General features: G+C 35.2%; 1 protein-coding gene across 1 annotated transcript in view; it reads right to left on the bottom strand.

The window, feature by feature from the left end:
• The window catches only part of EFCC1 (EF-hand and coiled-coil domain containing 1), a 489,947-nt gene that overhangs the window by 57,729 nt on the left and 416,784 nt on the right, over positions 1-15,434 (bottom strand). Inside the window, exon 4 of the mRNA XM_044078086.1 lies at positions 5,061-5,199. Within this exon, the coding sequence (XP_043934021.1) occupies positions 5,061-5,199 (139 nt within the window). The remainder of the gene's footprint in view (positions 1-5,060; positions 5,200-15,434) is intronic.

Below are 15,434 nucleotides of genomic sequence, written 5' to 3'. Positions count from 1 at the left end.
GTATGTTGATTTATCCCAAAACAAGGACATATGAAGAAGTAAGTTTTTTTTTTGAGCTAGAAACATCTGCTCATATCAGACTGCACCAATCTTCATTTTCCATCTGTGCTATAGCATACCCGGTTACCCTCTGTTAGGGGTTGCTTCCTTTACACCAGATATTTGCCTTGCTGGTGGTCCATGGATAGATATGCATACATCTGCTATATGAAGTTTTCTTTCTTGTTTCCTTCTTAGTTAGTCAGGGCTGAAGTGAGAGGTAACTGTGGCTGCCATAAAGCAGATAGTCCTGAGAATCTGCTCTAGATTACTCCCCTCCAACAGTAGTGGGAAAGTGGGCACTGCATGACAATACTGCAGCCCTGTATGCAATACCTTGTACTGGTCGTCTTCTACTAAAGGGTGCTTTGTTAGTATAGGTAGGCCACATACATCATTTCTGAAGGCCCTTCTGACCAGAACTAGTCTCTACTACTCACCAGATACACTCATGTAGAAGGAACAACAGAATCCCAAGTTGGTGAGTCTTCAACCTGTCACTCCTTCTCTTCCCTGACTGATCCTCTTAAACTGACATTCAAGTGAGAGGCAGTGCAGATGTATGCCCTGCACCTGTACCAGTGGGCCATGGAAATAAAGTTTAACTGAAACAATAAGAACTGGTGGTGATAAAAGTAAGCTTGGATGGTATGAAAGCCAAAGAGGGATATGTGAATGCCTCTGAGAGAACTAAAGACATGCTAGCAGAAAAAAAAAAACAACCAGCACAGTGAAAGTAAATGCAATGGAATATACAGTGTTACAGCTCAACTTCTGTAAACACAATGAGCCGGGCATAGAACTTTATGGCTATCAGTCTTGGTGATGAACACAATGGTGAAATATATTAGGATTTGTATTTTTCCCCCTACACATGACTGCTGTTACACCAGATATACATTAAAGCACAGAAACATAGATATGTCAGTATTAAAATCAAAGAACACAGTTTGGTATTTCAGGGGAAAAGCCTTTATTTAACTAAAGTAGGGCTGTACCAGATTGGCACCTGTTTTATGTAACAACTTTAGAACCACCAGTGAAACAAATGTTTTGTGACTTTGGGGAGTAATGCAAGAAACAAGATAGAACACACTAGTTTTTAACATATTTTATAAACTATAAGGCATTCATGAAGATATTCATGTGTTTATTGGACTGGAATTTATTATAGGCAACTGCAAAGTTTAAAAAAAAATTCTTAATATTCTCAATGAATGCAAGTGTATTATGCTTGTAATACAATGCCTTATAATGAGTTGCATTAATCATACCTCATAACAAATTGCAAAGATTTGTATATATTAACATTGGGTCTACTTTGTTTCAGTGAATCTCATTTCACTGAATTTCATTTCACCCCGACCACATAGCTGAAAACACAAAAAAAACTAATTTCACTGAATCTCATTTCAATGAACTGTATATATGGCACTATGTAGAGTAATGTAAGGCAAGTAAAAGGTATATGCCCCTTTTCCCCACTGTAGTGCGATCCTGGAGTTAGTATATATAGTAAGGGTGGTGTGGGGGGGGGGGCGTAGTCCCACACCTTGTTTGTTTTATACTGTATTTTACCAAAAACTTGAAAACAATACATTTTAAACAATAGACATGCGTAGTTACAACAGCAGTGAGTAAATCTCTCCAGAAGACAATATGTACTCAAACTAAGTGGGGGTATATTAACTCCAGGATTGCACTACAGTGGTAAAAAGAGCATATACCTTTTAATTGCCTTAGAGTACTCTACACAGTGCCATATATACTAACTGCAGTTCAGTGAAATGAGATTCAGTGAAATGAGTTTTCAGTAATTTGCGTTTTCAGCGAAGTGGTCGGGTGAAATGAAATTCACTGAAATGAAATTCAACGAAACAAAGTGGACCCATTAACATTACCACAGAGGAGTAAAGTTCTGAGCTGTTAATCAGCTGCTCCCTGTGCCCAACTACTGTCTGTATTACAGGGTTTGATTCACCTACTTTGTGATTCTGAGCAAGTAACTTAACCAGACTGTCTCCTGGATTGACTCTAAAATTGGATGATATGTCTGTTTGACTTACCGGATTAACAAATGTATATCTATATTTCTATATATGGGTCTACTTCTAAATTTCAAAGTTTCAAAACTTTGAATTTCATATGGTCGAGACCATAAGACTGAAATTTTGAAACTTCGAACCATTTAAATGGAGATCGCCATACAGCAAGGTATGGTATATTTACCATTTTCCTCACTGTAGTGCAATCTTGGAGTTTATGTATTTAATTATCAGGGGTTGGAGGGTGCAGGGGGGCTTGCCCCCCTGCAAAAACATAAAAAAAAAAAGAAAAGATTTTTATGTTTTTATTTTTTTTTTATTTAATTTTCTAAGTTTCAAAACTTTGATCTTATGGTCTTGACCATAAGAAATTTGAAGTTTTGAAACTTTGAAATTTATTACTTTCCATATTAATGAAGAAAGAGACTAATAGTAGAGTCCTACTGTCCTGACTTATGAATTCATCTCTGATACCTGATGGTCCTCTGCGGTTTATGATTCCTTGAACTAAATGTGTCCAGCTATGTCTTAATGCGTGCAGTCTATAGTCTTAAGTTAATAACCCACCAAGTTAACTTTAATTGATTTGGTGAAAAATCTTAAAACAAATTTAACCCTAGTTAGTTTAGATATAAATTGTGCTTTTGACTCAGTTACATGGGAATATTTGTTCACTCTATTAAAGGAATTAAATTTCTCCAATAATTTTATCAATCTTATCACTCTGTTATATGAAGGTAGCCAGGCTTATGTTAAAATTGGCACTAGTATATCTCAAAATATACCAATGGTAAAAGGTAGTAAGCAAGGGTGTCCTTTATCCCCGCTTTTATTTTCATTAGTTATGGAACCATGGGCAAATTTAATAAGACATGATACAGATATTGAAGGATACAAGTTAAACCCCAGTATATCATCTACAATACAAATGTTTGCAAATGACATATTGATTACTCTTGGGAGTAGAAGGGAATCTATACAAAAACTTTTTAAAAGCATGGAATATTTTCAAAAAAATTCCGGCCTTAATTTTAATAATAATAAAACACAAATTCTTTTAACAGGTTCAAAAAATACAATATACCTGATGAATATAATGAATATATAGCTCAGTCTCAACAAATAGCATATTTAGGTATAATTATTACTAACAACATTAAAGATACCATTCAAATAAATTATAATAAAAGTCTATTACAGATAGAATATTTAATAAATAAATGGAACAAATTACCCTTTTCTATGGATGATAAACTTTTAAAAATAAAGATGATCCTTCTCCCCAAAATCTTATATATAATTCAATCTTTATCTATACCTCCTTCTTACCAAATAATTAAAAAAATGTAATTCAATGATTCAGAAATGTTTGTGGTTCCCAAATAAGCCAAGGATTGCATTATCATACCATATGTATAATTGGAATAATGGAGGTATAGCCTTACCAAATTTAGAAATGTATTCAATTTCATCAGTATTTAATACAATCTCTCATCTCATTGATGTGGAATATACTGCTAAGTGGAAAGAGTTTATAGAGTTATTGTCACAAAATACCAAAGATATAAACAGTTCCTATAAACTAAATATAATTAATAATCCATTTATTTGGAAGTTAAAAGATTATATTTCTGAATTTTCTTCTCTGAGTTTTAACTCTAAGTATATAGTTTTTCTTTTAAAATCATTTAAAAATGTTATATTTAAATATAATATATATAAGGATTGGCTTTTTTTACTCTTCCCTATAGCCTACACACACAGATCTATTTTCTCTTCAGATTATACAAAAATGTCTATATTTCAGCAAAAGCATTTAACATTTTGGCACCAAATGATGATAAATAATGAGATAAAATCCAATAGTTTACTCTTGGAAGAGTATAAACTTGATTCTTGTTTATGGTTAGAGCTTCAAGAAGCTAGACAATATGTATTAAATAAATTGGATTCTATGTCTCCTATAATTAGGAAAAAAATTCCCAAGCTAATACAATATATGATTTTATCAGTTTTGCATAAATCTCCTGCTAATAAAAAGTTATCAAACATTTATAGGGCAATTAAATGTGATTTAGATACACATTCAGATAATTATTGGAAATATTTTTCTTTAATTAATAATAATCCCACTTCTGAGAAAGACAAATGTAATATTTTACAATCAGCAAGTATGACTACTTCTTCTTTAAAATGGAAATTGTTCACATGGAGATTTTTAAATAGATCATTTATCACTCCTCATAATATAAGAACATTTTCTAAAAGGAATATAACATGTTGGCGATGTAATATTGAATTGAATGCTGACTGGTCTCATATGTTTTATAATTGCATATATTTAAGAAAATTTTGGGATATCAATAATTTGTTGCAAACAATTTTTACTGATAATTTCTTTATATCTAAATCACTTGTTTTATTTAATACTCCTGTTCCTGATTGTGTAAAAGAGAATAAGTACCCTTTGGTTTGGTCTATACTATCTATAGCTAGAAAAACAATCACTAAGAATTGGAAATCTAGTACAGCACCTACATTTTTGGAATTTAAAAATATACTCCTTGAAACGTGTAATTTGGAAATGTTAATTATTAAATCTAGATCATCTAGGAATACTACATTATATAATTCATGGACTATCATCTATGAACTTCTAGAAAAATAGTTTATTAATTTATGTAAACAGATGATTTTAATTAATCCTACAGCTACATTAAGAAATTTTTTTTTGCATGACGAACGTCTTTGTACATAGTTTAGTTACATTGGTTTATATATTAGAAAGTTTGTTTTTTTAATTTGTTTTTTAACTTTAAAGAAAAAAATGTTATAATTTCATGGAAATATCTGTTCATTTTAATAATTATTTAATAAAATTCTTTGAAAAAAAAATAACCCACCAAGCTCTTCCACAGTAATCTAATGTCTCTTTGTGTTTAAATAAAATAAGTGTAGTTGTGAGAAAGAACATACCCACTGCTGCAACATGATGACAGCTTGGTGAGTAATTTCTTTAGTTCAAGCACTTGTGATTGTTGCTCTCCAGTCCACTTCTCCTCCTCTTCATCAGAAGCAGCTTGCCCCTCAACGGATCGAAACATTTGATCTTCAACTAGGAAAACAAGAACAAATCAGTATTGCTGCTCTGAATGCTATAGTTTTGCTTTTTTGATCTATGGTATTTTAATTTCCTGTAAACAAGAGCAGCTCTTCCTACAAAAATTACATCAGGTGTTTTTGTTTTCAGTTTCACTTCTTAGAGTGCAGTTATTCACAGTGTTTTGGTTTAACTGGATGTAAAGAATAAAAGGAAAAGCTGAGTAAAATACTGGACACTGGCTCCTGAAAAGATATTGAAACCTTGTCATATATAGGTGTGTTACATCAATGCAGTCACATGACAATGCACATTATGTCCTTACTACATAACTATCACTTGTAGACTTAATAAAGGTTTAACATTAGTCTCATTACCAAAGAACAACATTAAAGATACAATAAAGTATATTACAAGTGTCAATTTGCATATTCTGTGTTAGAAACAGGTTCAAGATGAAAGAGGAATGTAGGCTGCCAAAAACACTCACTCATAGTCTAGACATAATGCCAAAAGGGTGGCCTAGTGTTGCTACCTCATATGACTTGGTTCTGTAGTTTGTTTTATGGCCTGGTGTTCCTTCTGTGCAGAGTCTGCATGTCCTCCCTTTGTCGACTTGGGCTGTATCAAGGTCTCATATTTCCTTTCATATCTAAAAAACACAAGCTGCTAAGTGAACATGCAAGCCTATAAACTGCCCATAAGTGTGTGTCTGTGTGTACAGGAGGAGAGCTGCATGTATTTATTTATTTATTTGGAAACTGAGTAAGTTGGTTGATCTGAATATTCTTTTTAGGAATAAGCCAGGCAACAGGTGATTCAAAGACAAATTTAGTTAAACATGATATTAAAGGTGAGAGAGACATTACTTTCCCAAAGTAAAACATTCTTCAAGAACACCTTATCAATAATACAATAATTGAACAGGTTTCTTATGCAAAACACTTAGAGGAGTTATAATCAAGGACTACATACAGTTTAACCTCCACTTTTAAATTGTTATAAAAAACACTAAAAGCTTGTACCTTTTATATAGAACTAAGCCATTCCTAACTGCAAGAGCCAGAGACACTATAGAAAACCCTACCTTCTACTTACCCTGTTGTATACTTCCTCTGTTTTCACAAACTTAGAATCTAACATACAAACAAAGCTTGAACAATGTTATAATAAAATAGCTAGATTTGCTGCAAATGCCACCAACAGAGCGCTTCACTGACTAGCCCTTAATCATGTCAACTGGACTTAGCTGAAGTGAGGGTGATGGAGCTAACTCATGCTCATAGCCTAATGTACAGTCCTGACAAATATCCTGCCCTAAAAGACATGCATCAACACTACTGGCCAAATAGAGCTCCATTCAAAAGACAAATTCCTAGTTTCCCCTCACAAAATTCCAAAACACAACTGGGGACTCGTACTCAGTGTATCTAATTTCTGGACCATTCTCCCACTGACTGTCAAACTGCTTGACAACCAAAACGCTTTCAAGCCACATCTAAAAGAACACCTCTTAACATCTCCTGGGTAATGCATCTCTCTCTGTCTGTCTCTCTCTCTCTCTCTCTCTGACACACACACACTTACATCCTCCCCTAAAATAAACATTTTGCCTCATCTCTTCTTTTCTTCCCTGATATTTCTCATCTATCACCTAATCTACATCCTTTCTATCCTTCTCTTATTAATTATTCACCTTCTTGTAATAATAACAAAGTTACATGGGTTTAATATCATTTCTTCTGAATGTTCACAGCTAGCAACTTACACTACCGATATTTACTGAACCCTACAGTTTTGGGTCACCATTACTTATCATGCAACCACCTATCCAAGTACTATGAACACTTATGGTGTAAAAACCTTAGTAAATCTACCAAGACTATATCATACTGCCTCTGAAATTAAAGATGTCATAGAATGATTCAGAACTTGAAGAGGCACCACACACACACACACACACACACAGACACACACACACACACACACACACACACACACACACACACACACACACACACACACACACACACACACACACACACACACACACACACACACACATATATATCCAGCTTATATGCCATTTAATAATCATATATTTGAAACACACATAACACATAGTGGTTGGGGCAAGACCCTTCACTCCAACCTCCAATAACCAAATCTGAGATTGTACATACCCTGGGGCATGCAGTATCTGGGACACAGAGTTACACAATCACCTGACTCACAACCTGTTTCACACAGCCCACGCACTCTAAGATTAAATACATCAAAGCACTCACCACATATTCCTTCCACATATATGCACACACACACACACACACACACACACACACACACACACACACACACACACACACACACACACTGCAAGCTTCTGATCTCATTCCATGCCACATTTGATCAATCAGTCACTCAGACACTCGCCTATCATTAATAGACATTTTCAGGCACTCAGAAACACTATGAAACCCAAATGCACCATATAATTTTGCTCATCCACTCCTCAGCTTCCTGCACAACAATCTTCAAATGTATCAACCTGCACAGATCAGACCATCTCTCCAGTGATGCACATGGTTCTACTAAATATGGCTACTCTTTTTTATAGTAATAACTACTTCTCATATAAGAGAGGATTGGACCAAATAAAGTTATCCCTTCAAGTGCACACAGTCTTGACGAATATACATATTTAAAATATAGGCATACTCAGCAAAAATGCCACTTCATTTATAGGCAGCCCAAAGGCACAGAGACAGGATGCTTCAGTGTCACTCACGGCCCCTTTTTGGAAATGGACTTGAGCCGCCAGTATAGTTGGCAACAAGAAAGGCTGAAGTGGCTGACAGTGAGCTCTCCTTTCCAGAGGGAGGGTGAGGGAAAAATCTGATGCTTGGGTAACCTTCTGGTGGAGGCTAGGAACCTTGTATAATACTTCAGGGTTACCTCAGGAGGTGATGATGATATTCTGATATCACTGCACTAGCCACCTTCATAAGTAGGGTCATTGACCAGCCACCATGAGTATGATGAGTCCCATATTCTATGCTCACAGGTCCCCTTTGGATGCCTTACTTCACAAGCCTAGTAGTGAGTACTATGGAGGTTGACTTCCTGAGGAGCTGGGGTCCCAGTTAGTGAAGGTTAATTTCTGGTGTACACAAAAAGATTTCACTGGAAGATCGAGAGATGTGAAAGTGCAGAAGACAGGGAAAACAGCCTGAGGCTATACAGGGTTGGGTGAGATAAAATGAGAGACAGAATGGCTTGTAAAGTGAGCATTTTGAACTATGACAGTTTGACTAAGTGTGTACCAGCAGTTAAGTATGTTTTACCTAATGTCTCCAATTACATAATATTATAATGTCGCTAAATGCATAACAGTATAATGAAGTATAAAATATGCCTGCAGTATTTGTTGAATCATTAGACTGTTAGGTCAGAAACATCCTCATATGTAACACAGGATACATATGTGCCTGAAATATTACTTATTTTCTGTTTTTCACATATTGTCTATGGCCCAAGCTATACCTGACAAGGGCCTTCAGACCAGTGCACCAAACTGGTAGGCAAATATAAATTAATTAATTAATTAATTAATTAATTAATTAATTAATTAATTAAGCAAAAAATAAGCCTCCACTGTCCATCTTTTCTTCGGACTAGAAACAGTTTTGAGTAGAAGCCTATGACTTACTGTTCTTTGGCTACTCTCCGTATGACACCATGCAACAACAGGTCTTCGGGTTGAATTACATGTCATTGTTCTTTGGGGTCTGCAAGGATACCTAGGAATTTTGACTTTTTCAAGAAATGACGGTTATATACCTAAGATAACATGTTTTTTGATCCATCTGCCTTGTGGATTTTTATTCATTCTTTTGCAAATAATCCTAGGTGGCTTCCTATGCTTTAGATGTTTGCAGAGGGAGAGGGATTCTGAGGGATGGGGTGGGATTTGCTAATAGGGTGAAGGTTGAGCAAGAGTGAGTCACAAATGCTCCCTCTCAGGTTCCCAGGCTGCCCTTTCAGTATGCTTGTCATTGTCTCTCATACTTGAATTTCACAGCTTTTGGTTGATTTCCTTTATCCTGTCTGTGGTGTTAATGCCAGCTCTTGGTAGGGTAGTTTTGGATGTACCTACAAACACAGATTTGAAACAACTGCTTCATAGACAGCACTGTTTTCATCTTTAGCTCCAGCCTATTGAAGGCTTGTGCCACAGAAGTCCAAAGTGCAAGTCCATTTTCAGTGGTGTATTAAGGAGTTGTGTTTTGCCATGTGCTCAGCCAGCATGCCTCCTACAACTGATCCACTGACTGCTGTCTTGAAGGATGTATACACTACATCACAGGCACACTTTATAGAATGCCTGACAGTTTGAAAGGTGAGCTAGCATATGTCTAACATTTTTTTCTCATGACCTTACCCTCACTCTCCTCAGCCTTAGCCTTCAGTTGGAACAGGAGAATATCTTGGCAGTTTAACAAGTGTGTTTGGATGTTCAAGGTCCTTAATGCCAGGGCAGAAAAAGTGTAGACATTTTTCCCCCAAACAGTCCAAATATTTTAATTTTCTTGTTATTCATAAGCGGGTTTTGGAATGAACCACAGTAGGCCCCTTGTGGGCATCTAGAGGTATCATAGTTTGATAAGCAAATGGATTTTGCAAGTTCTAGCATGACATCAGAGCTCCACAGAATTGGCCATGTTTCTTAGGAGTGGTCTCAGTGATTAATGGTATTGCTAACGGTGGGTAGGCCATTGGATTCTTAAGTGAATCAGCCATCATACAGATTATGTTACATGTAACTTTAATGGTGTCTTAAAAACTTTCTTAAAGGATATTTCAGAATATATATATTGATGTAAACACAAATGTGTGCATTCAACTTGAACCTCTTATCTGTTACTGAACAGAAGAAAAAGCCTCACAAATTTCTACTGTGATGGGATTTTCTTAACAACAAAGAGTAATGTATGCTTACATTTTGGTTTTGTGCTGGGAGGTGGTAATTGTGACATGATATGTTTGAAAAAATGTACATACATCTTTAAATTTGCCTTTGAAATGAAAGCTTCCCATGATGTTAGTCAGGAAATTTTTTTGTATTAGCCAGCTAACAAGACACTGGTTGCCAATTAATGTTGTACAAAAACAGGTAGCCTGCAACAGCTATAGGTGTACATACTATGATCAAAACATATGGACATTGGTATCGATAATGTTGATCAGAAAAAGGTTGGCAATGTACATGTCATCAGTGCACTATGCTCTTTCCTTATGTGTATTGAAGGTTAAAATATACAAAAACATAATTTTCTTGCAGGAGGTCAGTGGATAGAGCTAGCCAATGGGTTATAACTTTTGTTAGGAAAACAGCAAGCATATTACCTTCAGCTTACTCCAAAAGTAACACTACAAGTGATTTGGATCCCAAATGAATTATTAACTAAACACAGCTAGCTGGACACACTAAAATACTCAGTGCAGCAGTTTATGCTCCCATTCCTTCTTATCTCAATTAGCAAACTTTTTAGCCAAGCTAAGCATCACAGGTTATTACCTACAAGGAGACCTAAACCTATATTGGAAGGGCTCACTGAAAAATCAAATTACCTGGCTCCTTTTATTTAACTTTGTTCAGTTAGTTTTATAATGCATTAGGTACATCTTTACAGGAGAACACTCTACTAGATGTGGCAATTGATAATATACCAGACATGCTAAACGGTTTCCCAGAGTTCATGAGTGACAACTGCTCTCTTCTCACTTCCTGGTATTTGCAGTCTAAGAATCTACAAAATCATTCCATCTCACTCCATCAGTGAAACATGTAACAACTTGCTCTTATCTGAATTAGAACTAATAGATTGGTGTAACACGTATAATTCTCCAGACCACTCCTCTGCTTTATCTACTTTTTGCAAAATTCTTACAATTAAAGAAGAGTCCTAGGTAATGAACTTTAATAATTATATTCTGTCTTAAAAGCAGCTATAGATAAAAGAAAATGCCTGACATGAATATGAAGCTAACATTGATAACTAGGAAAAGTATGAAGACTACAAAAATGCATAAAGTCTCCACGAAACCTCCCAAATATTACAAAATCCTTCAGACTGCCAGTCTAGGTTATTCTAAGAAATTTTGTCAAATGACCAGAGCTCTGAACACTAGTGAGATATTTTCTAAGATGCATTCAACCAGCAAGTTAAATGTGGTCACACTAGATTCCATTTAGGAACGTACATCATCTACAAACTCCACATTCTCAAATCCATTTTCCCAACTAATTGGGTTACTGCGTTATCCTCCATTCTGCTTTAAAACGTTAGAAGAATATATTTAGGAACTCCTAGATGAAACTGACTACAGCTGCAATCCATAATTTCATGTGCTTTACAAAAAAATTCTTAGCCAAACTGATCTTCATAAGTTATTCCCTGCAAGAGACCTTAGCCTAGCATGTATCTTCAGCCATACTCAAATTTCTCCCAGTTTTAACTACAGTCTGATAGTCCATTTGCTTAAAGTTTCTTGTCCCTCTGTTACCAATGATTTTAGACCTACTACTAACATATATCCAATTGCAAAGGTCCCTGAAAAAATACTTAAGAACGTACCATGGAATACATTCAAAAACCTAATTTTCTTGTTAACACTCAGCATGGTTTCAAACCCAGTTACAGTACCATTACAGCAATATATTCTCTAACTATTTAAATTAATTCTACCATGTATGAAGGCCATCTGATTAGGACTATTTACATAGTCTTAAAATGTTTGTTCAAAGTATATACTAGGACATACTTTTCATAAACATTCTCAATGTTGTTTTTCAACTAAGGTTGTTCAATGATTTAATAAATACTTTAATAACTGGACTTTCAGAGCCATTTCCAATAATACTCAGGCACATATTGGAATTTCCTCTTGTGGTGTTTCATTCGGATCAGTTTTAGACCATTTGCACTTTTTGTCATGAATTAAAAATCTACCCGAGTATCCCCAACAGATCACCTGCATTACTAAAGCAGGCAGTTCATCCACCATCATAAACAAAACTCTACAGTCTAATTTCTAGTGTATATGGAATTGTCCTGCACATAATAAGCTCAGTATTAATACCCTAAAAACTACAGTGATGGTGTTCAGAATCTCTTAGAAGCTGTCATCTACAAAAACCTTATCTATTAAAGACCGAGTAGCACCTTAATCTTCACTGCTTCAAATATATTTACTACTTGAATCTAAACAATTACCTTTCTATGCTCACTTAAAACAGCTTTCCAAAAAAAAAAAAAACTCTCAAAGGAGTTAAATGTAGATTTGAAAATTGTTTATCTTTTTGCAATATAAGATATGCATGCAACAGCCGTTAATGTATTGTTGTCACTGTGGGAGTACATCCAAATAATTGTTCATTTGCTCTCCCTCATAACATCACAATCTTTCAGACCGCCAAGAACAAAATATCGTTATTTTCACATTTTTCTAAGGCCAGCTGGTTTCTAGTGACTACAGCTACCTTTATGCTTCATACAGTACTCTCTGAACAATTTAATGAAAATGTTTGCCTCCTATTCAAGATCTTACTATATTAGCCAAGCAAAAAAAGATGATATCATGCTATCAAGAATATATTAGATTCTAGGTACCCATGAAGACGCTTCATGAAGACTGCTCTGGTGTCTTAGAATAGCATGCCCCCAGGGGTAACAAGGTTAATTAATTTCCTTGTACTCAGAAATGCTTCTTGAATTTCTTAAAAAGTAACATAAGTACTGCTTCTTAAGAGTATAGAACAGTCTGCCATAGACTCATGTTCTGCACAACCTCATAATGTCTATCACAGTACAGCTTGCTCTGAAACATATACTACAGACTATCCCACACTAACACCAAGTAGAAATCATATAACCGTATACAACTGCAAGCTACTATTGCAGTAACATATTTTTCCACTGTGCAAACTACTTGATATGCATTGATACTATTTTATCGAACCTTATTCTGTTTATATGTGTATAAGTAGGTACAGACAGACACACACACACACACACACACACACACACACACACACACACACACACACACACACACACACACACACACACACATGTTAGGTATCTATATCTAAATATATTACATATAGGCTACATACCCAGCATGGTGTACAATGCAGTGTATATCTTTGCTTTTTAATTTTTTATATCTTTACTTTTCAATTTTTGCATTTTAATTTTATGTCATTTTAATATATTTTGCCTTGGCTTTGTGACTGACTCTTATCTCTGTGTCTTTGCCTTCTGGGCTGGATTGTGGCTGAAAAGAGTCTAAGAAAGAGGCTTCTCATCCAGTCTACAAATAAATTCAAATAAATATAAATAACGTAAAATCATGCCAGCATTTACAGGAGTAAAGATGGCTATCAGCAGAGTTAAACCACTTAAAAGAAATAAGAGTGCTGAAAAGTTCAGAAATTAATGAATAACGGAAAATATTCAGCTATTTGTATTTAAAAAAAAGTTAGTCCAAGCAAAATCAGATGTATTCTATTATGCTAGTTTATGTGATGAGACTTCTGAAATACATTTGTAGATACCATGCTATACAAGGCATTTATAATAGCTAGTGGTATGTCCACACCTGTCACCTATACATCGACTTTTAGTTCTTGGCACTGATCTGGGGGCATGAACTCCATGTGATTTCATAAACTCCACTGACAAGTCTATGCTCTGATAAAATCCAAATGGCTGTACTGATGTAGCAGGACCAAGCACAATACAGTGGACTAAAAATCCACACTAAAGGTCTTTTCTAATGCACCACACCACTTTATTCACAATGAAAATTAGTAAAATTCAATAAGGATAAGCACTTTTGTCTCAATAATTTGAAACTTCTTCAGATAAAAAACAAATGATCTCACTTCCTTTTATACTAAAAGACTAAACGTCATCACCAGCTGATCAGTCACACCCCCCCACCATTAACCAATCATAAAATACATTAAATATCCCAACACATATAACAGTATTACATAAATAAAATATTAAATTAGATTAATTATCTCACATAACCATACGATAAACAGTAAAATAAAACCCTTATCTTTGTAGAGCATACATGCAATTGAGATTTATTCATTTAACCCAGGCCAATGGGTTGCATCAAGGCTTATTTGCCACGACAGTTCATGTTTCTCTAAAATTAAAGTCCATGCCCTGCCCCTTTCATTCATCACTAGACTTTCCAAGACTACAAATTTAAAACCATGTCCTTGTTTTTCAATAAAATGCTTGGCAACAGCATTTGTTACCTTTTTCATTTTAATATCTCTAATATGTTTATATGTCCTATTCTTAAGCTTCTGTTGTGTCTTGCTAATATAAAAACAGATGAGCAATTAGAGCATAGGGCACAATACACCACTCTCTCTGAATTACAGGAATGTTTCCCTTGTAATCTAATCCTCAAACCATTAATTTTAAGTTGGTCAACCTCCAAAATATAGATGCAGTAAGGGCAGGGGCCACATTTCCTCATACATCCTGCTGGACATAACCTGGGTAGGTCTCGAAAACATTTCTCAAATTCCTCCCTTTTCTATATACAATACTAGGTCTGTCCCTTACATACTCCCTAATGTCCACACATAAAGAAACCAAAAGATCCAAATGTCTCAAACAAAGCGCTTTATTCCAAACGCAAAGCTTTCACACCTGAATGACTCTTTATCAATGCAAGATAAAACAGTTAAAAGCAATAGCCTCTCTTATAGTATAGCCAGTCTATCAATTATTTAATTAATGGACAGCTGATCATCTAATAAAGCAGCAATACTATTTAAAGGTATATATCCATCATATATACCTGTCAGGTTGTTCAACAGTATTAATTATCTCCTGCCGCAGGAATGCCCTCTTGAATTCTCTCTCTGTCTGCCAAATCAGCCACTTTTTGAGGACCTGTTGGACTGTAGGGGACCCCACTGGTTGTTGCTCTGTCCATGATAGTGATCTTTCAAATGCTCTGACAGTCTCAAGGTGGAAACTCCTGTTCATCTAAAAAATTATTAATTGTTATCCCCTTCATTAATTATATCTCTATCCCAAGTCTGGGTGTTGTTTGAATTATTTTGTCTAGTTCCCCATACTCATGATCGAAGAGGTTGTGGATATGCCAAATTATTATTATTCTCATTTTTTTCTCCCTCATAAGTTTTTCTG

The sequence above is a fragment of the Protopterus annectens genome, chromosome 7.part0 (genome assembly GCF_019279795.1).
Source record: "Protopterus annectens isolate FY-2018-M chromosome 7.part0, PAN1.0, whole genome shotgun sequence".
NCBI classification, from domain to species: domain Eukaryota; kingdom Metazoa; phylum Chordata; order Ceratodontiformes; family Protopteridae; genus Protopterus; species Protopterus annectens.
Note: the sequence above shows the minus strand (reverse complement) of the source record. Positions and strands in the feature narration are given on the sequence as shown.